The following is a 26,722-nucleotide window of genomic DNA, read 5'->3' as shown; positions in this document are numbered from 1 at the left end:
GTTAAGTTTTCATGGAAAGGTTCTCACTTTGCAAATTCGTAGCTGTGTATTTAATATTTCTTTTTCTTACCTGTTACACTTATGACCAATGATGTCAGATATGTAAACATGTATCATCCATGCAGTTTCACCCAAAATACCTGTAGAGGGCGTATTATCTACTGCAACAAACGTGAAACGGTGCTTGTTGAGGACGAGGTTCAATTCCTCAACTGCCAGACCTGGGTTTTACTGTGCAACCAAGTACAAATCAAAGCCAGAGTACTTTATTTTAATTCAAGGGGAGAGTGCAAAGTTTTCAAGGATGCCAAATACTGTGAATTGTGAATTGTTGCAACCAGAGACGCATGTTGTCCTAGGTTTGTATATCTATATTAGTAAGTATAATAAAGCTTCAATTAATAGTTGGAACATGCAGATACAGAATATTTTAAGTGATACTGTTATAGATTTTGGAAAAAAAAATTCAGCCTGCAATGCAATGCTTAAACTTGTCACCAGTATTATTTATATGTGAGAGATGTCCTTGTTGAGTCCGTATTAAATCATTCTTGTTTTAATATGTTTTGGCACTATTCACTCCACATGAAAGGAAATAGAGAAGACTGTCCAGTTCATGCAATACTTAATGATACAAACACAAACATTCAGAACTCACAGCACAGCACAGTTTACTTGCTAGTCATTTTATACAAACAGTAGAAAGAGGGTTTTGTATCTGAAGGAGACAAACTGCATCACATTTGCCAGATAGTTGTTTGGTACAGAGAGACTGATTTTCAGACAGGTATTTCTAAAGAGGAATCACAGAGTTGAATGTTTCAAACATCCCAATAAAAAGCTTTCACTAATCTGTTGGTGTATAAATAAAAAAAGAGCTGTTTTAGTAATCACGTACAGTTATTGAAAGATATCTAGGTGATAGGTAAAGTTGAAATAAACATAAACAAAACAAAAAACAACAACATTCCAATAATAATCAGGTGGCGGCTAGTGGTAGGCGTATTTTGCTCGACCCACCAACAAACCTTTTAACAGAAAATCTGGAAGTCCCAAAAAGAACCACAAAATATTTTTATTCTCATTTTATCTATTTTTCGTTTTGTACACCTCACAACCTGAAGACTTGGTAGGTTCACTGGTTGTCCCTCACAGGGTTATCATCACACTCATCATCATCATCATCATCCCTTTTGTGTCCTCTAAAAGCACAGACCCCTTCAACACCGCTCAAAAAATCACAATCACAACCCCTTAAATGGTAACATGTAAACTCTGTGGGATTTAATTTGTGCACTCTTTAGGTGCCGTTCGAGAACAAGGGGGCAATAATCTTCCTGCCCTCCTACTAGAAGATTTTACGTATTTGGAACGTCCACGTTCAAAGTCCCACACTGAGCAGACTGCTGAAGGGCCATGCCGAGTTTACAGGATGGCACAGAAGAACTTCTTCTCCCTGAATGGGTTCTCTGACGCTGGCACTGGCGATAACAGAGGGTCCTCTTTGGCATGGGCTTCGCAGTATGACATTAAGTCTGCCGCTGCTTTTGACACCTGGAATTAAACAGACACATATGCAACATGTCAGTTTACAAAGATAAAGTTAAAGAAGTGGTTAGACACTTTGGGAAATATTCACTTTCTTTCCGAGAGTTAGATAAGAAGATTGATACCATTCTCATGTCTGTACGGTATATGGAGCTATGGCCAGCAGCCGGTTAGCTTAGCTTAGCATAAAGACTGTCAATATGGGAAAAAAGAAGCACAAAGCCCCCCAGTAAACCACAGCTAATAGTTGGTTTTACACTTACGGATTAAACAACGAAAATATAACGTGTTACTAACTGAGCTTTAGAGGTGCTGGTAGGCAGATGTTTTTACCATCAGACAGAGTCAGGCTAGCTGTTTCCCCCCATTTCCAATCTGCAAGTTAAGCTAAGCTAAGCTAAGCTAACCTGCTGGCTTCAGCCACACATTTAACAGACAAACATGAAAGTGGTATCAGTCTTCTTATTTAAATCTCGGCAAGAAAATGCACAAGTGAAGTATGGAGCTCGAGCTAGGGGGTGATTAGCCTAGCTTAGCATAACAACTGGAAGCAGGAGGAAACAATTACAGCGTGTACTGTAACTCTTTCTAAAACCACAAACTGTTGCTTTGACATTTCGGTTTGTTTACATACTAAACAAACAAGATAAAACATGGTAATTGATTAGCTTCAGCTGTATTGGTAAGTGTATTTTTAACTTTGGACAGAGCCAGGCTAGCTGACTCCCCCCAGTCTTCAGATAAAATATACATATTACAAGGTAAATAAAAAGTGATGAAATGTTCACTGTTATTTATGGTTTAAGTCTAAGTTGCCACTGACTTCAACAGAAACCACGGCGGTGAGAAATTGTGTGAAACGCATGCAACCGAATAAATAAATTCATTATCATTGATGACACGTGTCTGCTCACCTTTATCCTGTCAATGTTGGCTTCCATCTTCAGCTGCTCCACCAGCTTCCTGGCTTGTGCGATGCTGGCCGTGTTATTGCTCGCCATGGGTGCTGTCAGTCAGGTCCTCTCGTGTGCTCTGCCTGCAAGGACGAGAAAGACATTCAAACATCCCGAACATTGTAGTTCACCCAAAGTGTGCCACTGATGAAGACCAGCACTGTAATATACAGCAGGCATGCAAATAGGAGTGCTAGTAACAGATACCCTGTTGATTATCACATGCCTGTGAACACACGCACGCACGCGCACGCACAGACACACACACACACACACACACACACACACACACACACACACACACACACACACACACACACACACACACACACACACATTATTTATGGTGTCAGTTGCTAGGCAGGCCATGACAGTGAGGGGGAGGAGCGTGAGGGGACAGTGCTTTAAACAGATAACTGGTTTCAGAAGTTTAAAAAAACTCTAATTTTGCACTAGTAATGGTGGTTTTCTTAAAGCCTACTCATACTTTTCAACACTTCTTAGTCACCGTGTCACACAGGGACACAGTGTCCTCCCTCTGCAGGAAGATGAATCAATATATTTGTCTTTGATCAGAGGTAAGACAGCTCACCTCACAGTCAGCAGATGTTACAAAGCCTCAGCAATGCTTTATTTGCAGTTCTGTTTTGCATTTCAGATTTACACTGGTGGAAAGTAACATTTAGTACATTTAGTCAAGCACTGTGCTTAAGTACAACTGTATGGTACTTGTACTTTACTTGAGCAATTCCATTCTCTGCTACTTTATACTTCTAATACATTTCAGAGGGAAAAATTGTACGTTTTATTCCACTACATTGAGTTTAAATCTTAAATTACTTTGCAGATTTACATTAATACACAATATAATCAAATAATAAATATTATAAAATGTATTATTAAAGTTTAAATGACCTTGCAGTTTATAAAGTAGCTTCACCAGCTGCAACATTAAAGTGATGTACACGTTATGCATCAACCATTTTAATCCAAGAATATAATCTACCATATACATTCTGCAGAATTAGTACCTTTAGTGTTGATAGTTTAAGTATATTTCGATGCCAATACTTGTTATGGAGCATTGTGAACAACTGTTCAGCAGTTTCTCGTGCCCTGTATGGAAGCATCTGCATTTGATATGTTTCATTACCAATTTATTCAGGCATTTCCTTTATAATTTATCACCTGTCTGCATCGGTGTGACACTCAGTGTCCTCAGATGCTCCTGTGTCTTTTATAACCTCTTTGATGAAATGGATCAAGCTGTGGGCGCTCTAAAACAGCATCCTCCTTGGTGTGTGATCAATCTCCCCCTCCGCCATCCGTCTGTTTGCACTGTGGTATGACTCAGTGTGGGGTTAAGACTGATCTCAGCATGAATATTGATGCTCCATGGCGGCACATCTGCTCATCTGGCAGGTGAACTGTTGCTGTCACACCGACCTGAACCCTGATGACCTGATCAATTAAAACCTGCACAGGGTCACCGCCTACAGTTGATCTGTTTCACATGATAATTACATTTGTTAGGGTTTGACTGCTTGCCTGTAAACCAATGTGTCATCTAAATAGGACAAAATGTGTTAGTACACCTAGTTTTTAGACGTCTTTTCCCCTTGTTTTCTTTACTACCAGAATAGCAGCTAGATTAAATGTTTTTATATGGAATTCCACGTGCAGTTAGTCATTTGATGACTTTTTTTTTTAGATGAATCAATTATTGCGTACTCCATACCAACTAGTCTAACCAACAGTGTTAACCCCAAAATGTTCGATTTAAGGTAGAAACATCACTTTTGAGAAGCTAAAAATTCCTTTAATGGCCCATTATTTGTGTCACAGTTACAGCCCTTCTTATTATCACTACCTCATTGGTCTTATTGTTCATATTGTACATTAGTCATTTTTATAAAACTATATTTGCACTATACCTAGTTAGATGCTAAACTGTAATTTGTATACTTACTGTGTGCAATAAGAAAAAAGTTAAATCTAATCTAATCTTAAAAAATAATCATAAAATAGCAGTTCATTTTTTACTAATTAACTAATCAATTGGTTAATCAACGAAACATGTCCAGACTGTTGCATTTAATAAAGCAGTTAAGGTTGACTAGATGTATCGTAAAAGAGTTTTGTCCGACATAATATTATTAAGGAAATATAGAGTGTGGAGGGGTTCTACATACAGTCAATAGACTTGTATATAATTTCCCGTCATTTTAAGAGTCACAGGAAATAGTTTTAAAACACGAGTTTAAGTGAAAATCTACAGTATTTACTTAATTCCCACATTTTTAGGACTGAGACATTTCCTCTGAACTGGGCTGGGAAATGTCAACCTGTTTTTAGTGCAAACCAACCGACAAGCTGAAGAGTATTGATGAGCACAACCTGCAGCAGACTGCACAGTATTAACAGTGTGACATAAACAGTATGTCTTCAAGTCACTGCAGCTGAGGGATCCTGGATGTTCTCACTCTGGGGACTGCTTCACCTTTTAGGGTTGTAGTGTTTTATTAAAACTCAGGCAGAAGTCAAAAAACTAAACTGATTATCTTGTTATTGGTATCAGTCAATTAATACGTTAATGTAATTTGACTTGAAAAGTAGGTGGAAGAAAATAGAAAATAGAAAATAATTGTTACGTACAATTTGTTTTTCTTACATGCTGCTAATATTTTTCAGAATGTTTTTGTACCTTTTTCTAATATTCTTTGGTCACTTTACTAATATTTTAAGACAACTGAGACATTGTTCCAGTTCTGTGCGACTCCAGACCTTGTTTGCATCAATGGACACGGGGGGCCAGCCTATTGGTATTTTTGTGAGGTACTAAAATCTGGTGTCCCTCTGTGGAAGCCATGTGTCAACTTTCCTGTAAAAGCCCAGTATGTTTAGAATTACTGTATACGTCAGGTTAATAATAAATGAGACTTTAAGTGAGAATGATGTACAAATATCATAACACTTTTGTCTCTCGCCAAAATAAAAATAGGCCAGACCCTTACTAAAAAAGTGTAATCAACAAGTAGAAATTAGTCTTTGGCATTTTTCGCATTGAGGCCATAATATTGTTTCAAAACTCAGGAGAGACGTAAAAAAACAGGCCAGCGTATCACCAGACTATTGATAGGCAGAGATGTCACTGTTTAAGGTTTCTGGGATGTCTGGAAAAGTAGGGCTCTGTTCTTTACAGAAAATAATCAGACACTGTGTCACAATAGCCTAATTTGAGTGGAATTGACAGTGAAATGTGATGTTCTAAATAAATAACAGGAAAATGTGTCTCAAGGGGCTGGAAGACTTTGGAGAGTTGGCACCGTACTTGGGAACATAAAACAATTTTCCGTAACAGCTAAACTTGTGATCAAGAGACACTTCATTTCTACACACTGCTTAAAGCCAAATAAGACTCTACAGCCATACTAGCTGCTCTGTGAGGCTGTACGTTGGCACAGCGTTGCATTGAGCTAAATGCTAGCGTCAACATGCTAACAATGACAATGCTAACATGCGCAGGCTTTAGCATAATGTTTACCATGTTCAACATCTTAGTTTAGGCCGACATTGCCATCCCCAGGGCTGCTAGCATGACTAAAAAAAAGAAACCTAAAAATCTGGGATTTTTAGATCTCTGTTGCATCTAAATTACACCTACATTCATTTTGTGTCACTAACATTGTCATTTGGCTGTACACAATGTGTAAAAAAAAAAAAGAAAGAAAAAAAAGCAGAACATAAAAGACGTTACAAGCTTTTTGGCAGAGCTGTCACTGTGTCTACAAAGTTATTTTCCTGCTTATTGGCAGTGGAGCGTGCGAAAATGCCACCCTGACATTTTCATATCTAAAGAGGGAGGGGTGAGGTGGAGATGGTGGCATGTAGAGGATGCCCATGCCACGTGTCGACTCCAGGAGGAAGAGCTGCTACTTTTAAGGCAACTGAAAAGGTTTAATTAACAATAAAGATAGTAGATGTCTCCTGTCATGTTTTGTTAGTATGTTCTGTTTTAGGACATATGCTCATCCGTATATCATGAAACCGCTTGTCCTTCCTTCCTTCCTTCCAGATGGACATAGGCCTTATCTGTGTCGGCTGTCGACAACTTTGCAGAAAGCTGTAATACCACTCATGCTGTAATATTATGGAACTTTACATGCTCCAATGCCTCCTCTCCTTGCTTGTCTTGACTTACCTTGTCTGCTTACTCCTCCGCACTCAGCCCTGGTGTCTGCCTGCAGTTCAGTCAGCACTTTGTATCCGCCCAACTCTTTCTCTGCAAATAGACAAAAAAGAGATAAAGAGAGGTTGATTCAAGAGAGGTAAGAATCAGAGGCTGAAGCGTGGCACATTTTCATTCCTCCAGTCCAGATAAATTACGCTGAGTCAGAATGTCACAGCTCGCTCTTACAAACTCCACTGAGGAGAGACACCACAACAAACTACAGAGGGAGCTGTAAGTGAATCGTAATTGAGGGGACAAATTAGGAATAGTTCAACATTTTAGGTAATGTGCTTTTTTTGCCGTCTAGTTTTACAGTAGATGAGAAGATTGATGCACGTAATATGAAGCTACAGGCAGCAGCCAGTTAGCTTAGCATTAAGACAGGAAGCATGGGGAAACAGCTAGCCTGGCTCTGTCTTAGGTAACAAAATCCACCAACCAGCACCTCTAAAGCTCACTAATTAACAAGTCATATATCTCTTTTCTTTTTAAATCTGTACAAAAACTGACTGTATTATAGGGAGGTTATCTGCAGGAATATTTCCTGGCCAGGAATAGTGACTTGAAGATCAGTTAGAACCAAAAACTTTATCTCAGTTCTGCTCTTAAAGCAATAGTTGGGCATTTGGCGCTTATTCACTTTCTTGCAGAGAGTTATTCGAGGAGGTCAATACCACTCTCATATCTGTCTGTTAAATATGAAGCTACAGCCGGGAGATGGTTAGCTTAGCTTAGCATAAAGACTGAGTTATGTGCTGGACTATTTTAGGAAATCAGTGCTTTCAGTCGAGAAATAGTATTTCTATATCAAATAAAACCACAACTTGTCACATTTGTACAAAATTTGGGTTTTTTGTACGGATTAAACAAATTAGATATAACGTGTTAATTAGTGATTTTTGAATAGAGCCAGGCTATCCGTATCCCTGTGTTTCCAGTTTTTAGGCTAAGCTAACCAGCTGTTGGCTCCATCTTCATATTGAAGAGACAACATGAGAGTGGTGTATCGCAAGCAAATGAGTGTATTTCTCAAAATGTCAAACCTATTCCTTTAAGTTGAGCTTCTTTTGGTGCTGACCCATTTCCCTCTCCTCCTCGTCCTCACTCTCTGCCCCTCTTCCTCGGGTCCAACAGATTCATTCTTAATGCATCTGTGACTCTGCAGCTCTGAGGGTATTCTGCTGCCTCTGATAAATGGGCCAATTACACTGCATGAGCAGATCTGCAGAGGAAGGGAATTCCACCAATCGTAAATCATGGCAGCATGCAACGCTATAGCAGCGTTAAAGTAAGGCATTCACTAACAAAAACCTCGCCAACAGCAGCCAAAACCCCTGAGCCAGTGTATTTTAGCAACATTGAAACTGCTTAGAGTTTAAAAAGTTATTCTTAAACTTTTAGCTGGGGTGCTTCAGTGTGCAGTAGGACCGGACAAAAGTAATCAAATCCTGGATAGGGAAATTAAATTCAGTTTTGGTACCAACACCAAACAATACTTTTTTCATACTTTGTACTTTTTTATTTTACGAAACATGCATAAAATACATTGAAATAGAAATTATGATTACATTGGAAACTATCTGACAAAAGAATTTGTAAACAAGATTATGATTCTGACCAGATGTTTTTTTTTCAGCGTTTGAGGCTTCATAACCTGCATTCGGTCTCAGGCTGAAATGTTGACGTTTGCCAGAGAAACTAGACGAAGAAGTCCTTCATCAATCATGTTTTGAGTACTCAATATATAATGTTTCATGCCAAATGGAAAAGAAAGCATCTGCACATATGGTTTGAAGGCAACTCACATATTCCTGCATGACTTGTTTAAAGTTTTACCAGGAAGACACTGGAGGCGTTTCAGGAGTTTTGTAGACGGTTAATGTTAATGTAAAACACAGTATGAACAACTAATCACCATTATTGACATTAGCTTTCCTGCTGAGTGATGACAAACATTCCGAGTCACATGAGCTGTAACTTGTGACCGAGTCATGATGAGTGTTATTTGCGCAGAGACATCCGGCTCGTCAGTCATCAGACTCACATATAGATCTGGGAGTTTCCAGGAAAACTGTACAATCATCTGCTGATTGTGTGCTGCTGGGTATAAAAGTAAAAACTAAAGGTTTCATAATATTGGAGTATTTGTGTTTCCAAAGATTGTGTGCTGCAGTTGTACTGAATGTTAAAGGCACAGTGGTGTTGTGTGTTTTAACTATTTACTATAAATCATTTTACATTAAAGCTAACAATTTTGCAAACCATGCCGCTGTTTTAGAAACGTGGATCTATTCTGTCTACCGTTCCAGGCAACCACTGCTTTCTAATCTTTTCCACACAACATAAAAATCTATCAATTCACCGTTGAAACCTATTTGAATTGTGTTATCTATCACTTTGGACAGCAAGTCTGCTTCATTTTTGTCAAAGTTACAATACCCGCAAGTACAGACTTTTTAAAATCAACCTGTGCACCTGCATCACCACACAATAACTATGGACAATTGACAATCATCACTGTGATGGATTACATAATTTAAGATTCTGCTAATTGATTTTTATATTGTAAAAAAAAGTAATGGAAACCAAACAGGAAATATGTAAAGTATACATGATTTGTTTTTTTAAGTGCTATATGTTTTTTATATAACAATACATCAAATGACTACATGCATGTGAAAGGTGTCACTCGTAGGCACCTGACTCTGCAACAATGGTGCTTATATTTAATACATTATGATGTATCTTTTCTTTCGATTATTGCAGTAGATCCGAGATGAAGCTTCAAAACTTAGTATTGCGATATTTTTTTGAAGTTGTGAAAGTGTCAGTGTTATATCAAATTCAAAGTCCTGACTGCACTCTTACATCTTTTACAATCTACTTCTTTTCTCCATTCTTAGATCAGTTTACTGTACGCTGCAAAAAAAAAGGGCAAGAAAGGCGACTGTTCTTAAAATATAAAAAATAAACGTTGCTGAATTTGATTTTCCTTTGGGTCATCGTATTTATGTTACAGAGCAGCAGCAAGACAGAGAGTGTTAACATTTATCTTAACGCTTTGGCAATATTGTTCTCTACTTTTATGCCAGTCAAGCATCTAGAAGTACTGAACTGCACTGTAGGTGAAAAAGACAGAAAGGTGCATTATGGGACGCGACTGGTGATCCATTTCTCTCCTGTGTTCCAGCCTTCTGCTTCCCATCCCTCCCTCTGAGGAAGACAGGTGTTCAGTGATGGGACTAAAACACCTTCAGCACGCTCCGTCCTGCTGCTAACACCACCGAATCAATCTGACCCCCTCCGCCATCCTTCCCCTGGCATTTGGAGATGTTTTGAACCCCTTTCCTCCAGGTTTTCGGGGGGTCTGTGTTCCTGACGAGGCCCTCCACAGATGTGATTATAGCTGATGCTCGACTCCGGGTGTCGCTGACTTAAAGGGTGATTAAGCACAGCAGGAAACATCCTGGTGAGGAAAATATAATTCCTGGCCTGTCGAGAGTGATGATCTCTCGCACTCCCACACATGCTGACTCTTAGCTCGGTTCTCCCTCCCCTTTTTCTCTTTCTGTAGTGTACACCTTATCACATTGTTATAAAAATGTGTTTTACCCTATCCAAAAAGATAAATTAAGGTGGCCAGGCAGGGAGTGTTCTGTCCTCTGTGACGCCCAGGGTGTGAAATCAGAGCGTGGTAATTAAAAATCTGTCCCCAGCTCAGCCATCTGGACCCTGGAGAGCCAGTGATTAACCTGCGAGGGTCTGCAGGGACGCGAGGAGGCAGGACGGGACCCCTGCTCGGAGATAAGGCTAAGTTTTGAGGACAGCTAAGCACCGCCCCCCGTTAGTTACTGTTGCTATACATGTCAAGTTTCAATGACAACGGTGGCAGACTTTATCATAGTCATTTTGAAACAATTCCTGACCTGAATCCTGAATCCTTGACTTCAGACATATGTTAACATAAGCCTCTCATTTCTAGCCATCAACCGCTGAAATGACGCAACTAGGTAGTAGTTTTTAATCAGCTGTAGTTAGCAAGCTAATTAAGCTAACGTTAGCTCCATGAGTTGGTTGTTTTTAATGGTAATGCTTTTTAATGTTTCCAGCTAAAATACAATTTTGTAAAACAAACTCAAATAAAAAAAAACACTACATAGGCCTACGTCTCATGCTAAAAGATTGAGGCTAAAGCTGCATGTCCCTGGTAAAAAGTTAGCATCCTCACCAGTTGATGATCAGTGTAGAAGACACAGCTTTGGTTTTGTAGTGTTTTTAAGTGTAGAACTACTTAATCTTAGTATTGTAAGTATGATAAGGAAAAATGCAAGATTTCATTCTCCATAACTTTGGTTGGCTGTTTAGTTCACATACCTGTGAACAATATGTTTTTAGAGAAAATGCTTTTTGGATGAGGCACCAGTGTGTAGATGTGACGCTATCTCTGGTAACGTTGGCTGGAGTTGTTGAAGAATAAATCCAATAAAGAGCAGCTAACGTTCAGCCTAAACTCTGATAGCATCCAGGACTGGCTACCACGCAGTAAGGAAATACTTCCCAGTGAATGTGCTAGTCCTTAAACAGGGCTTTTTTTTTTTTTTTTTAACTTAACCTTTAATTCCACAAACGAATGTACGCTCTGTCACTAGGTATCAAGCTTCTTATATACTGTCTATGATATCAAGCTATTTAGCCATCCACCTAACAAACGTAGCTTAAGTTAACATTAACACAATCTGTTCATTACACTTACAATTGCAATTGCATTGTACCACTCTCACTACAGCCTCATTCACACTTCAGCATATGGCAAAATGCAAAGCTTGACAGACCTGCTGTAGCTAGTTACAGTTGCTAGGCTATGACTGAACAATCACTGTTCACTGGGAGAGGTTAGCGGACAATAAATTATGTTTTGACAATCAATTATTGGAGGCAGTTTGAACTGAGAGCCTTGGCTTTATTGCAGTTCTTCTAATAAAGTGCCTGGCTAGAAACCACCAGATACAAGATATTTTCTTGTTATTTGGGTGAACTGGCCCTTTAAATAAGATGAATGCCTGCCCTGCTGAAGGAAAAACTGGGATGCTACTTTGTTTATTACACGAAAAAACCTCCTGACTCTAATTGTGTTACTGTAAAAGCTGACACAATACATTTCTGTGCTGACTGAGTCATTTCCTTTTTGTGTGTGTTTCACTACAAAACCAAAACCCCACTGTGGATTTTCAAAAATGCAAAGTCTGTTTTTATTATTTCTTAAAAAACAAGACAGCAGTGATGTATGTGCATGCAAAAGCACTCACACGCATGCAGAAAGTTCAGTCATCACAGTGTGACTGAGTGTACCATCCTGGGTGTGTCATAGGACAATGAGGTACAGGCTGCGATGTCACCGGGAAACAAGACGCAGTGAAGGGCACATTCAACAAACAGAATCATGAAATGATAGGAAAGGTTGCACAGAGTGAGTATAAATAAATTGGAATAAAGTTTATCAGGAAGATAAAAAGAGGCCGAGATGCGACGGTATCTTCTTCCAGAGTGGCTTTTCCAGCGACTGCAGCAAAGGAGGAGTAACATAAAACTGACCACTGGAGTTATTAATGAACACGATCAATATGGATATTGACTATTGAATGTAAAGCACATATCCCTGACTTTGAATAGGAGAAAGGACACCCCTCCCTCTGCACACAAAGATAAAGAGATGGGACACAGAGAGCAGAGCTGTCAGGCAGTGATTGTCTGGGGAGATGACTCTGAGTGTGACAGCTGAGCGTCCTTCTCCATCACTATTTCTGTGCGAGACCTGGAGCCGACCTTCAGGCTCTTATCACAACACACTCTCATTATACAGGAATATCAAACAGTTTCGTCCCGAGGTTTACTGTATCGTAAAATATGAACAATAACACTAAGCACGTTAAAAGACTAGATACTAAGTTAAAACAGAATGAAAATAAACCCCTATGTACATATTTGCATTTGTAAGTATACTTTTCACTGTATTTAGTAATACTAAAATGCTGCTTCTATGACAACTACCACTAGAGCAGATATCTGTGTCACACTGACTTTGTTTTATGCAGTACTACATACTGGAAAGTGACAAACGATGTATATTAATAATTGTATGCTAGTATGTGTTTCTTCATCATCTTTTTACTTCTTTCGTCTCTGTTTGTCTGTTCACAATTAATTGAATTTATTTATTGTAATTTATGCTGTGTGTTGAAACTCAGTATTCTACTATGTCAACAACTCTCATAAAACTGAATTGCTACTATAACAATTTGTATTTTTTATTAAGATACATCTCTTAGTATCTTATCCCTGGAAAAACTAAACTTGTAAACTTGACTGACCAGTGTGTATATACATCAGAAGGAAATCTTATTGTTGCCTAGCATATTATATTTACAGCATGTTCATCTAATTATGATCCATCTACCACCTTGAGAGTCATGTTTTTTTTTTTTTTACTATAATAGCACCTCAGTGGTTTGGATCCATACTGTATGTGGCAGGGAGGCTTGTGCTTTTGTTTAATTCATGATTTTCTTTTAAATGCTAACACTATGTACTGTATACTGTTATTGAAGTCAGTGGCCACTATACAATTCTCAAAGTATATATCTATAATATTGCATACTTAATATGCAACAATAAAAGTTTAAATGAAAAAACAACAATACATCTTTTGTTATAAAGTACAATGTTTTTTTTTCTAGTCTGGTGCAGCGTCACAAATAGATCTGGCGTTGTGCTCATCGATGTTTTTCGCAGGTTGGAGAAATTGGACCATTATCTTGCTGCATGGCTACCTAGCATGGAAACTTATTGACCTACTCATGGAAAAAAGTGTTGCCACAAAAACGTTATCAAGTGTGGATGTCACAACTCAATGTCAACTCACAAAAATTACAACTTTCAAATCGGCATTTTCTTTGACTGTCATGAAAAGCGTTAGGCTAACTGCTCTAAGAGACAGATTATGATTATGAGAACAAAACATACGCTGACATGAACATGTCAGGCTGAATAAATTAAGTGACATGAAATGGCAATTCAGTCCAACTCTCAGGCTGCTTTTTCCAACAGAGCCCGCCCACTTTAAACCAGTAAGAAGAGAATGGGGGGAAAAACACAAATGCATAAATCTCTCATGTGAATCACACAGTGGCTTTCTAAGTTTGACATATAATAGTTGGTTTGTGTAGGACCATGTTGCTAATATCACATTCATATGTTTAACTCTTTTTTGTTTCCTAAAGTAGATTCGACATTTGACATGAAATGTTTAATTCTCGATCTATTAGTCACTATTAAATCGTACATTAACCCTAACTCTCTTTCTCTCTCCTTCCTCGTGCCGCTGCCTCTCGGTCAGACCACCACCACCCGTGAATATTCCATTAGCCCGGACATCTGTGCCACCCCCAGCATGCCCTACCCATACTGCCATCTTAAAGATTGTAGTGTGTGTGCGTATATATATTTATGTATGTGTGTGATGGGGGTTAATCTAGGTCCCAGAAGGGGGAGGGGTAAAGGCAGTGGCCCAGGAAATGATGCATCCCCTGGGAGTCTAGGAGGCAGCAGGGAGGAGGCTTATTGCTCCAGGGAGCACAAATGTGGTCTATTATGTTTATTAAATTACACGATCAAGGCCCGGCATGTTTCTTCTTTGTTAGATTAAAGCAGTGACCAAGTGGTTTTCTTTTCCTTAAACGTTTATAGACTTGCATCTAAAACCTTTGCTATGTGTGTTATGTAACAGCAGTGCGGTTAGTGGGGTAGAAACAATGCCTGACACTGATGTCACATGAAAAGCCACAGACTTTAGAAGTATACAAAAAAAACACGTTTTGTGTGACCAGGGTTGAAAATTAACACCAGTCACCTGCCATGTAATGCTGGTGAATTTTGGCTGTGAGTAAGAGGGCTGTTTTTCATTCCCCTGGCCCCTTTGCAGGAAACCGTCGATCATGTGGAGCTGCTTGGAAATCATATTTGGAAGTGGCCACCAAATTTTAAAGGTTTAATTCCTGCCCCATGTGTCAACATAATAGTTTTACCAAGCACTTGTGTTCATTAAAGCTCTTTTCTCCTTTAAGAGTGAGGAATCAGCAGGATCTTAGCATTTGCCTTGAGTGAGGAGGCATAAACATACTTTTCCTCTGGAATCAATCAGCATGCCAAGAATAACACGGCCAGACTTCTGGGCTGTTAACAATATTACAAACATCCGGGCTTGTTTAGATTCTGCTGAGAGTTTGAGTGTGCTGCTTAGACCGTTTCTCCAACTGTACGTTTGGCTGAATAGTAATGACAGTGTATCTGCTTTGGGGAGCATTCTGCTTTTGATAGATTTCATCCAAACTATCAGAAACATTTGTAGCTGATGCTTCCACAGGTGAAGACTTGAGACTTGGACTCGAGTCAGACATACGTCGCAGGCTACGTTCAGACTGCAGGCCTTAATGCTCAATTCCGATTTATTGCCAGATCTTGCCTGACTGTTTTTGACACATTATTTTTTTCAAATGTGTCCTGCGTCAGACTCAAGTATGAACTGGGCATGGCCTGAAAGTGACCTGCATGCGGGAAAGAGTAATGCAACGTCACACGCAGCACACTGTTTAAATCATGGTTTAAATGCTTATCAAAAAAAAAAACCTGGATGTATTAAGAGAGCAAAGGAGATGTATGTCGTGCTACTAGCTACTAGCCGATAGCCGTCAGTTTGGGAACAGAGACGTTAATAATAATACATCCATGTTACAGGCTTGACAGCATGCAGCCCTCGGATGTATTAGGCCTCCTGCACACTGCCTGTGTGTCTGACATGGCGCTGCTGTACACATGTATGTTTCCCAGTAGTATACTTCAGGTTAAACATAAATATAGACTGATTTGATTACAGCAAAGACAATGTTGGCAGTATTGACGGCAAAATAGGCTGCAGAATATTTCGTTCTGTTTTGACAGATACAATATTGGAAAATCGATTATTATTTCTCATTATTTTTTAATTACATTTATATCTGCATTAATGTCAAAACCTAGAGACTTTCAAACATCAAAATGTCATTTATTAAATGTATTTGTGTCAAAATTACATATAAACATCTTTTCGTATTCTATTTTGCCTGGAAACGCTTCGCGTGAAAAATAGGCGTAGTTCCCATTTCTAGCATGCACACGTTTTCGGCGCGGTTCGAGCCCCGCCTGAGACGTGTGTGTCACGCAGGCAGTGTGCAAGCTCTAACCTGTTAACATGGGAGCCGAAATAAAAACGGACACGCCACGCAGCTGACACGCTCACGCCTGGTTAAATAGCTCTGGATTCATCTATTTGTGCATGCTACAACTTTTTAAAGATATTGATTCAAATAAGGACTATTTAAGTGTTTGGACTGGTATGTTGGTGTACCTTCGCCGTGTAAAGTCTATGGGAAAGCGCAGAATTGTGACGATGGTCGCTCTAGAGTGACTTCAGAGTCGTATGAATTCCGATCGGACTGTCGAGACTGAGGTCGCATTTAAAAGAAATCCGACCTGTAAAAGATTTGGACCAGAACTTAAATGTGACCTGGGCTGTTCCTAGCCTGGTCCTACCAGACTCTGGTACATTTCATTTGTACAGAGCGTCTGGCCTCTCTCCATTGACAAGTGTTAACTTCCTTGAAGGCGGGTACTTGGATCTGCCCAGAGCCACTCTGGATCTGCCATAACCAATCGTTAATGTTTGGTCGTGACGTATGTCATGCCCATGTGCAACAAGAGGGGAGACTGTCAAGGCTTATATTTAGCATTAGCATCGCTAACGTTAGCCTTAGCCAACTCCTTCACCACTAACAGAGCGAGCTGGAAAATCAAACTTTCCCTGAACCCCGTGGGGGGGAGGGCCACAACATCATGGCCACCAACAAAACTCAGCAAAGATTGTTCTTGCTCGGGCTTTAACTTCTGGATATTCGGCAGCGTCGCCACAACGGACCGAATGGCTTCGCTCGCATCTTTCTCCGCCGCAACTCTAGCGCACGGCCTCAACGTCATCGTTCTCAGCCACTCCCTCTGTTCGCTGATTGGACCGCCAAAAATTACAGCCTATTATGATATAAATTTAAACATATAATGCTGCACATAAAAATGTGAAAAGAAAGAAGCTTTTAATAAATCTTTTAACAGTGCGTTAATAAATCCAACTGCCCCATGACAGATTTAACTTTCACTTTCCATGATCCATAAACTATGGAGGAGCATCTTGGCGGCAGACATTTAAATCTTTAACTGACAATGACTGGGAAAAGAAAAGTGTGGTGCACTTTGAAATAGTAAAAGATGATCCAAAGAAAGTAAGATGCAAGTTGTGTCAACAGCTCATGTCCTACCACTCCACAACAACAAATGTGCCCTTTCACTTAAAACGGGTAAGTTGCTTACCAATAAGATTCTGGGCCAAAACAAGACTGTCTACTCTTTTATTTATATAATGGCTGTATTCATTTACAAACAGCATACGATGTCAGGACTTATAAGAGAACGGCATTGTCCGAAAAAAGGAAAAGAGAAAGCACAGATAAAATTGCAGAGTTTATTGCGCTTCACATGAGGCCAGTGAACATTATGGAAGGCAAAGGTTTTTAAAAAACTAATGCGCACACTTGAGCCAGTATACAACGTTTCCAAAAAAGAGAGACGGTTACAAGTTAGGTTAAAAGATTTAACTTGACGTGAAAGTAAAATCATTCCAATCTCAAGTTTTGCTATTGGGGACTTAAAACCTGACTTGAGACTTGGTTGGACAAGACCTGAGACTTGACTCAGACACGCTTCAAAATAATTGAAAACAGCTCTGGAGACTTGGACTTGAGTCCCATTTAAATCACACAAAAAGGAGGACTTTGGAGCTTCATGACATGGCAGCTGTGGGGTTTGAATCTGACAAGTCTCATATTTTGCCTTTAAGGACTAGATAATTTAGTTGAGACTTGCTTGGGCAAGACCTGAGGGTTGACTTGCACTTGCCTTAAAATAATTGAAAACAGCTCTGGTAGGCTTGAGGCTCGAGTCAAACCTAAGTCACAAAAATTTGATGATAAGACTGGACTTAAGACTTAAGATTGAACTTACTTGAGTCTTAACTCCCTAAAGACTTGACTTGAAAGCAAAAACATAAAAATCTAGTTTTTCCATGAAACCTTAAAACCTGACTTAAGACTTTGTTGTGCAACATTTGAGACTTCACTTGGACCTGCCTCAAAAGAATCAAAAACCGCTCTGGAGCCTTGGACTCCAATCACACAAAAATTTGGACTTGGAACTTAATTCGGACATGACAGCCATGAGACTTGACTCCCTAAAGGCTTCGCCTTCAAGGACTAGGGACCTTAGTTGAGACTTGGCTGGATAAGATTTGAGACTTGACTTGGGCTTTCCCCAAAAGACTCAAAAAACAGCTCTGGATGCTTTCTTTCCAGACAGACCGAAGCACGGTTGAATAAGCTTAAAACCCAAAATCAACACTGTGAGAAGCAAACAATTGCAACGGGTACAAAGGTTGAAGCCTTCAGTGCAACAATATCATTCCCACTTCATGTTGCCTTCCCTCTGAAGCCGTGTACATCTCTGAGAAACAAGTTGTAGATAGATAACTTCAGCAAGAATGATGCTTTGAGGAGGCTCAGCCCAGTGTTGGTTGGATTTTTAAGGCAGTGATGGGAGTGGAGAGGTCAAAGTGGTCAACAAGGTGTGGATGGCTGCTCATTCTTTCATCATTCATCATTACTCCCTCTTTGCTTTCTAACTGTGACACTTAACGTTTTCCAATGTGCTCTCAAGGTTTTTGATGTTTTTTGTTTATCGCTGGATACTTTGTGTGCTGCCGTCTAGTCTCAACATTGCTGTGTGTGAAACAATCTGTGGCCTTGGAGCAGCCTGCCCTCGAGATACAGTACACGAGACGCCCGGACGTTGAGCTATTGCATAATTCTGGCTCGCTGTATGCGTTTGTAACAGGCCTGGATATGTAACACACATGATTGGATGGTAAAAACAGCACGCCTGTGTTTATTTTCTAGGTTTTCCTGTGAATGTATGCCGTTGTCAGCAACTATATCTGTATAAGAGCAACATAAAAACACCAAACCTCCCCTCCTCATCCTCCTCCATCTCCTCCTCTTCCTCCTCCTCCTCCTCCTCTCCCGACCATCTGCCTGATACAACCACTACATGGAGCGTGTGTTTGGTCGAATGCTTTCTCCTCACCGTATGGAGGGCGAGAGAGTTGAGAATGGACGGAAAAACCTCACAGGAGGCTTGTGGGATTCCTCTCTGCTTTTCTGCTGTCTTTCGCATCCCCTTTTCCACATCTCCCCTTTTTCATCCTCCCCTTTCTGTCTCTCTTTCATCCTATCTGCTCGTGCAAATATTCCCCAGAAACAGATGCCCTTAATTCCTCTGGCTCCACATTATAAGATCTTCCCAATTCTGAGGGAAGAAGAAGGAACGGAGGAAGAAGAGAAAGGGTTCCATTCTCTTTTTCCACCTCAAATATACACATGTATGAAATGAGGTGCAAGATGAGGGGAAATAAACGCAGCAGCTCACCTGACAGTAAGGAGGTTTTTAGAGATTTTAGAGGGAGGAGGGGATTCCACGATGTAAACCAGCCAGCGGCATCAATCTTGCCCTCTTGAGTGCTGACAAAACGACAGTGTGGATATGAAAAAAAACCCTCCTCCCCTGGAACACACCCTGTTTTAGATGTGATTAACCCAGATGCCACCAAAACAGAAAAAATAAACAATACCCACCCCACAAAATTTTTTAAATCCTACCTTTTTTGATGTATGTATGGTCTCTCCTTGACGCCAAACACATTCAGTCCTGTGGAGTAGTATCCACGCGTCCTCCCCCTATTTCTGTCACACACAAACACACACACGCACACACACACACACAATCAGTCAGTCAGCGAGGCAGGCGAGTACATCCACACACACTTCTCTCTCTGTATGCCTCTCCCTCTCTCTCTCTCTCTCTCTCTCTCTCTCTCTCTCTCTCTCTCTCTCTCTCGCTCTCTCTCTCTCTCTCTCTCTCTCTCTCTCTCTCTCTCTCTGCTCCAGCTGAGATCCTCCCTGTCTCCCTCCTCACTGCTGCTCTGAGTCTCCACCCTTCAGCCAAACGCTCAGGCTGTAAGAAACTATCCTCTTCCTTCTCCTTCTCCTCTTCCTCCTCCTCCCTCCTTCTCTTTTCTGCTATCAGGACACACTCCCTCCATCTCCCAAAGGTCCACAGGAAAAGCCTTGACTGTCTCTCTAAACACCTACAGTAAACAAATGCATTCCAGGACAGCTGACAATCTGGACTAGCTGGATTTCCGTCTTGATAAATATTCATACTGGTCGCTGCATACGTTTCAGCTGCTCATTTCCCCTCCTCTTACTGTAACTCACGTTTAAGTTTTTTGCCTACCAAATGAAGGCAGTACAGTACATACAGTGTATGTTTACAGGCATTGCATGAGAAAAAAAATAATTCAACCCTCAACAACAACAACATCCTGCGTTGCATACACGATATGTGCCCTGCCAACTGTGCACCGCATAAGAAAACAGCACAGCTCGTTCACGTCTGAGTGTTTACGTACTGGATTTTCTACATGTTCAGGATACACTCAATTATGTCGAGATCAGTAAGATCAAGTGTGTGAGTGTATACATGCAGCTGGTGTGTATATAGTGTATATTACCTTTACTGAGAAGGTTATGTTTTTGCTCCCATATGTTTGTATATGTATGTTTATCTGTCTTGTTCTTGGTGAAATTTCTCAAAAACTACTAGATGGATTGTCAGGAAATTTGGTATGGACATGCATGTTCCCCTCAGGAGGAATTGTAACAACTTTGGTTATACTCTGTTTATGACAAGATACTAATGACATTCCCATCAGCATGTTAGCATTGTTATCATGACTATGTTAGCATGCCAAAGTTAGCGTTTAGCTCAAACCCCTGCTATGCCTAAGTACAAGTTCACAGAGCCGCTAGTGTAGACTTTTAATTATCCTCCCAATTTCATCCAATTTTCACCAAATTTGGAACATTGAAGTTACTATATGTAACTTTTAAATGTTTCTGAAACTGTGTAATTTTTCATCTTATGATCATAAATGACCTGTAACAGCAAACGAGACTAAGAGTGAAAAGAACGCTATTTTTTTAATATAGTTTTTATTAATGCCTTTGTAGGTAGAACAGCTCTACAGTAACACGTTCTGAGGGGTCACAGATTTCTTTGTAACTCTGGAAAAGCTTCTGTTATTGTACCCAGCCAGGTAAAAGGTAGCAGGGGCGTTTTTTATATAGGCCTAATTGTATTTAAATTGCATTTTATTTTAGAAGTTATGGCTGATACTGGGGCAGGGCTATCACAGAAAAAAATGAAATAAAACAAAGAACAACTAAAAGCTAAAAGGGAAAGTGACAGACAATGGGCGAAAACCCGTGTCGACTTCGGTCGGGCTTTCAACAGATGGAGACAATTATGGGATTGTAAATGATTCAACACCGACCCTAGCAGCCACTAGAATCAACACAAACGGAAAGTTACAAATAGCCACTTGAAATATGTCTGAAAAAGTTTATTATTTAACATGCCATAAAGTTTCCAATAGCCTATAGTAACATTGCCATGAACTGTGTACTCTTGAACACATTGTGCAATTGCAACCAAATTCAGATGACTAATTCACATATCTACACCAAGAAATCCTGCAAAATTCACTAATAAGTGGTGTTACAGCAGCATGTTAAATTTAGAAGCTTGTAACTGACAGGTTATAAGTCTGGCTCACTTATACATTTGGAAGAGTTCCTTTTACAAAGCCCTAGCAGTCCTGGACAGCATATGGAAATTCTCCAAAAAATGTCAGCCAATCAGCGTGATTGTATGTTACATCTTATATAAATTATGAGGATTGTAGAGCTTTCTAACGGGTGAGGTTTTTCTTGTATATTTCTGAATGCAAGCATTACTGTAAGCATTACATCTGCTTTCATACATGTGCTTGCTTTGCCTGCAGGTAAACTCAGCTACTGTTACTCATCGTCGCCCTACTGTTTGAACTGAACAACAAGTTTTCTGTGAATCACATTTTCCTCAGCTTCATTCATGCAGATGTTATTATCTGTGAAACTAACAGTAACAGTACACATCCAAGGAAAGATGGAGAGAGGAGGAGGAAGATGGAGAATTAGTGAGTCATGGCTCCTGTGAAGGCGAACACAGGAAGCCTCTGTCACAGTGATCTGATAGCCCTTCCTGGGTCCCCTAAGCCAGTGGTTTCCAACCTCTTGACATCTGTCATGTTCCAAATTTGTTCTTATGAATGAATTATAAATTGGATGTTATTTAACACTATTAATTATTTAAAAGTGGCTATTTTTGCAAATAGGTTTACATACAATTGAATCATCAATGTTGGTTTGGCTTAAGTTGGCATTCTTACTACTTGCAGTGGCAGAAGCTGGATGTTGTAATATTTCAACTGTTTATTCATTACTTTAAGCTAACTATTTTAGCTATTTATCTATTAGCCTACGATTAGCTCTTTCAACCCTTTATCCATTAGCCTAACTGTTGCAACTGTTTATCTATTAGCCTACATTAAGCTAACTACTTACACTGTTTATCTATTACTTTTAGATAACTAGTTCAACCTTTCAATCCTTAATACATTAGCCTACTTTGAGCTAACTGTTTCAACTGTTTATGCATTAGCCTACAATTTCTATTCAATTTCAACAATTTATCAATTTTTTTTAGCTATCTCAAGGGTCTATTAATTAATTTTAGCTAACTGTTTATCCATTAATTGGAGCTAACTATATCAACTGTTTATCCTATTCACATACCTCCTGGCAGCTTCAGAAATACCCTGAAGAAGTTCCCCTGGGTGGGATCTACGTAGAGTATGTCATGGCCTCATTAAGCATAAGCATAGGAAGTAACAGTGAGACCCCTCCCTCCCTCCATCACTGGAGAAGAGATAAATCCAGAGATTTGTTAAGTTGAAATCTGATTACTATGTTTTATTATCGTCTCTGGGGATCATCTCTGAATGGTGGTGTCAGTGCAGCTGTTTTGGTTAATAGGCTGGTTTATCAAGTGCTGTTAATCCACCTCTAAGAGGACACGGGCAGATGTGGTGACTTGCAGACTTGATATGACGAAAATTTCCACTGCGATAAAGAGTGCTGTTTTGTATATAAGGGTGGAGCTGAAATACAGTTTAGGTTCAAATCTGACCACGTTTGACAAGGTTTTCACACAACAATGGTTATTTTTGTTGAGGAAGAGGAGGATGAAGGATGCTCGAATGATCCTGTATGAGCAGTGTTTATATCAGCGTGTATGTGTGTGTGTGTGTGTGTGTTGTGTGCACAAGGGGTGGGGTTGGATTTCATTTCTGATTTGCGACCATCTGGCTCCTCCAGGCAGCTGCTGGCCTGAGCCGAGCAGAGCCGCCCCAATGCCCCATGGGATTTACAGAGAGGTCACCACTGCTGCTGTAGACACACTGTCACCTAATACTCTCAAACAATCAGCTCACCCCCCCCCCACACACACACACACACACACACACACACACAGGCTCATAGAGGAGATAAGATGTATTGATGTATCAGGAAGGATGCTAATGAGAGAAAGCTCTAGAAAGAAGACAGTATGATGAGGAGTGTAAAAATAAAAATAGTCAAATCGCTGTTAGAGGCATCATTAAGATCAGCACACTTGCTTTAAATTTAAAAACAACGCATTAACGCGGTCTGAACACCTAATTCAACCAGACAAAAGAAAAGAGAAGGGAGAAAGGGGGAGGTGACGGAGAAAGAGAATGGATTTCCCCCCTCTGTGTTGCCATGGCGACAGCAGTAGATGGTGGATGACTGATTTCCTGTACAGCTGTGGAGCTCGGAGGGGAGAGAGAGAGAGAGAGAGAGAAAGGGAGACACATTATCTGTGTCGGAGGAAGGAGGTGGAGCTCACTGAGGAAAGCGTCCATGTTTCCTCTTAAACTGTACATCAGTCTATCTCTGGTTATTTGTGTTTTCTGTCTGGATGTTTTTTTTGTTTTTGTTTTTTTTAATTCTGACTGATTCAGGATTTTCTTTGAAGGTCAGAAGCCCACACAATCTGCAGCCAGAGGCAATGGTGGAAAGTAACTAAGTACATTTTCTTAAGTACTGTACTTAAGTACAATTTTAAAGTACTTTTGAGGAGTATGTTCATTTTATGCTACTTAATACTTCTACTCCACTACATTTCAGAGATAATTATAGTTTTTTTTACTCCACTACATGTATCTGGCAGTGCCCCTCATAATCGTTTTTCAGATTCATTTTTTAAATGCAAAGAAGTAGCTTATAAAATATGAAGCAGTTCTTTACTATTAAACTGACCAGCAGTTTATTAGGTACCTAGAATTGGTTACATATCACATATTACAATATTAAGTAATAATATTCAATATTAATTATAATAACACTATTAAGGGAGGCATGTTTCTGCATAATAAATACTTTCACTTTTGATACTTTTAGTACGTACATTTTGCTGATAATACTTTTGTACTTTAAGTAACATTTCGAATGCAGGACATGTAATGAAGTATGTTTAGATTATGATATTTCTTTTTTTACTTATGTAAATTATCTGAATATTTCTTCCACCACAGCTGGCCAGAAGTTACTGTGTTTAAAGTACAGTAAAACAAAAAAAAAACACAAGGTCTACTTACTTTCAGCCACATCAAATGGCCTTCCTCAGCAGACAGAGTAACTCAATAATGCAGTGGGAAGTTCAAAGGCAGAGAGAACCTACAGAAACACTGAAGTTAGCAGGTTTTCAGGCTGACCAGCAAACTGTGTAACAGATACAAAGGTTTTAATGGCTTTATTTCATACCTTTTAGGCTGGTAGACCTAACACAATACCTAAAGAATGCAGAAACTCAGCCTTTGGATAATCTTCACAGAATATAAGACGAAATGCTATATCTACCAACAATAGTATTTTGTCAATTTAAACTAGTTTGTTTGAGAAAATACATTTTATTTGGATTATTTAGCTATACACAGCTGTGTGTCTGTCAATCTTGTTAATTTTAATACTGGAATCAATAACAATAAATGTATTAAATTACAGATTAGTGTCTTTTGATTTAATTTAAAGGTATATTTACCACAAATAATATGAATTCCACTTAAGTCAGTCAGAAGCTGAGATGGCAACTAGTGCTTTTCATGGACGGTGCTACTCTGCTAGCATTAAGCTAGTTAGCTTTAAAACTACTCCTACTAAGTTAGCTGTTTTCCCTCTATCATGATTGGACTTTACTACTGCCTCGGTTTATCAAAATAGATAATGTGCAATGACATATAACAGCAAAGGGCAAAACAGAAACTAAAATTAGTTTCATCTTAGCTCTCATAGCTAACGTTAGCTCTTGTGTTAGCTGTTAACGTTAGTTGACTGTCTCTGTCAGAGTGCAGTTGAAGTTACAGCGTTTTTTTTTTTTTATAGTTATTGAATATTTTCCACCCATAATTATACATTCTTTTGGTTAAAAAAAAGTAAATATTAACAAAAGGTTTGCTTACCATTTTCTTCCTGACATAAGTAGCTAGCTGAAGGTTTGATTCGCAGGAAGTCGCCAACAGAATCAGAATTATTAACGTTACCAAAGTAGCTAGCTAAGTTTTCACTTGCAAGGAATTTGCTGTGGTAGTTTGGTGCATACAATAAACATATTTAAAAGAGAATAAACAATAAGGCAAAGTACTGCTACAGTCAAGAACATACATACAGAATACACAGCCTATATATCAATAAAAAGTGTATAAAAAGACAACAAACAGGATGTACAATAACTGTTTTAGAAAGGGAAATATGGATCCAGGTCCAGGATGTGCGCTAATGTAACGTGTAGTGACTGAGGGTGTGTGTGTGTGTGTGTGTGTGGGGTACAGAGACTCAGCAGGGGTTCCAGGTCTTGTTGATGAGCTGACCATGGCGGCTAAAAAAAATCCTGGATGAAATAAAAGCATTAGTCATGATCCATCTCCGTTTGAGACAGATTGGGCCTGAGTTTGACACTATCCCTCTGCTAGCTAACAGGAAATATAACGCTTCACATGCTGTTCTAGAGTCAATGCCAGGTCAATAGTGTCACCTAGAAGATATATGAGGTACATTTAACAGACGAGAAGGAGGGGGAACCAAGGCTTCACTTCACCTTAGGGACAAGGCCAGCTAGGAAACAGATTTAATCAGAATTAAAATGTAATAAAGTATCAGCCATCGAATTTAGTGCTATACAAAGCAAAATGTAGTTACTCCATGTTTAAATTAAATAAAAGCTCCCACAATTTATTTGTGTAGGCCTACTTTATAGTGCACAAGCATGATTTTAAATCATAGTTTTGCATACCACGTTGATGTTAGTGGACAGATGGCAGGAACAGCTCTGCCGCTGGTGTCTCATGTGCCAGACAATACCGCCACCTTCAGGCCAAACTGATACTTACATGAACGTGTGTTAACACCTGTTTTATACTATGGTTAACACCAGAGGGCAGCACACACTAATGAAACATTTTGGGGATGTGTTACAGTACCTCCACGACTAGGGACCAACCTATAAATATTCTTATCTGCTAACCACATTTGTTATATTTCAATGGTAGAACATACAGAATATGAATTGTATGTTTGTTATTAGAGATAAAAATGTTTCCTGGGTAGATAGATTAAAGGCCACAACTAAACTGAATGGAAAATCAATGTATGTCCTTTATTTATTTTCTCTATATGTTCCATTATTATACTGCCTATTTATTTATTTATACTTCCGAAATTAAAAAGGAAATAAACTGCAACTTAGTACCACTTTAAAAATCACCACAACAGTACAGAAC

General features: G+C 39.4%; 1 protein-coding gene across 3 annotated transcripts; it reads right to left on the bottom strand.

Annotated features, from left to right (window-relative positions):
* Positions 1-654: 654 nt before the first annotated feature.
* LOC144535397 (guanine nucleotide-binding protein G(I)/G(S)/G(O) subunit gamma-2) lies at positions 655-19,911 on the bottom strand. 3 transcript variants are annotated; one of them, XM_078277836.1, is made up of 5 exons: positions 19,581-19,911; positions 19,351-19,442; positions 6,703-6,783; positions 2,463-2,584; positions 655-1,554 (listed from the first exon to the last, which is right to left on the bottom strand). In XM_078277836.1, the coding sequence occupies exons 4-5, from the start codon at positions 2,547-2,549 to the stop codon at positions 1,426-1,428; spliced, it is 216 nt and encodes a 71-aa protein (XP_078133962.1). In that variant the 5' UTR covers positions 2,550-2,584; positions 6,703-6,783; positions 19,351-19,442; positions 19,581-19,911; the 3' UTR covers positions 655-1,425. The 3 variants fall into 3 exon arrangements, with proteins under 3 accessions (XP_078133962.1, XP_078133961.1, XP_078133960.1); XM_078277835.1 differs by lacking the exon at positions 19,351-19,442 and adding an exon at positions 7,776-7,954; XM_078277834.1 differs by lacking the exon at positions 19,351-19,442.
* Between the last annotated feature and the right edge of the window lie 6,811 nt (positions 19,912-26,722).

This window comes from Sander vitreus, chromosome 20 (genome assembly GCF_031162955.1).
Source record: "Sander vitreus isolate 19-12246 chromosome 20, sanVit1, whole genome shotgun sequence".
NCBI classification, from domain to species: domain Eukaryota; kingdom Metazoa; phylum Chordata; class Actinopteri; order Perciformes; family Percidae; genus Sander; species Sander vitreus.
Note: the sequence above shows the minus strand (reverse complement) of the source record. Positions and strands in the feature narration are given on the sequence as shown.

What these genes read in the sequence shown, in the direction of transcription:
- LOC144535397 (XM_078277836.1), bottom strand. Translation starts at nt 2,549, where the DNA reads ATGGCGAGCAATAACACGGCCAGCATCGCACAAGCCAGGAAGCTGGTG. An exon ending in CCAACATTGACAGGATAAAG is followed by an intron (nt 1,555 to 2,462) that starts GTGAGCAGACAC and finishes GTTTAATTCCAG; the next exon opens with GTGTCAAAAGCAGCGGCAGA.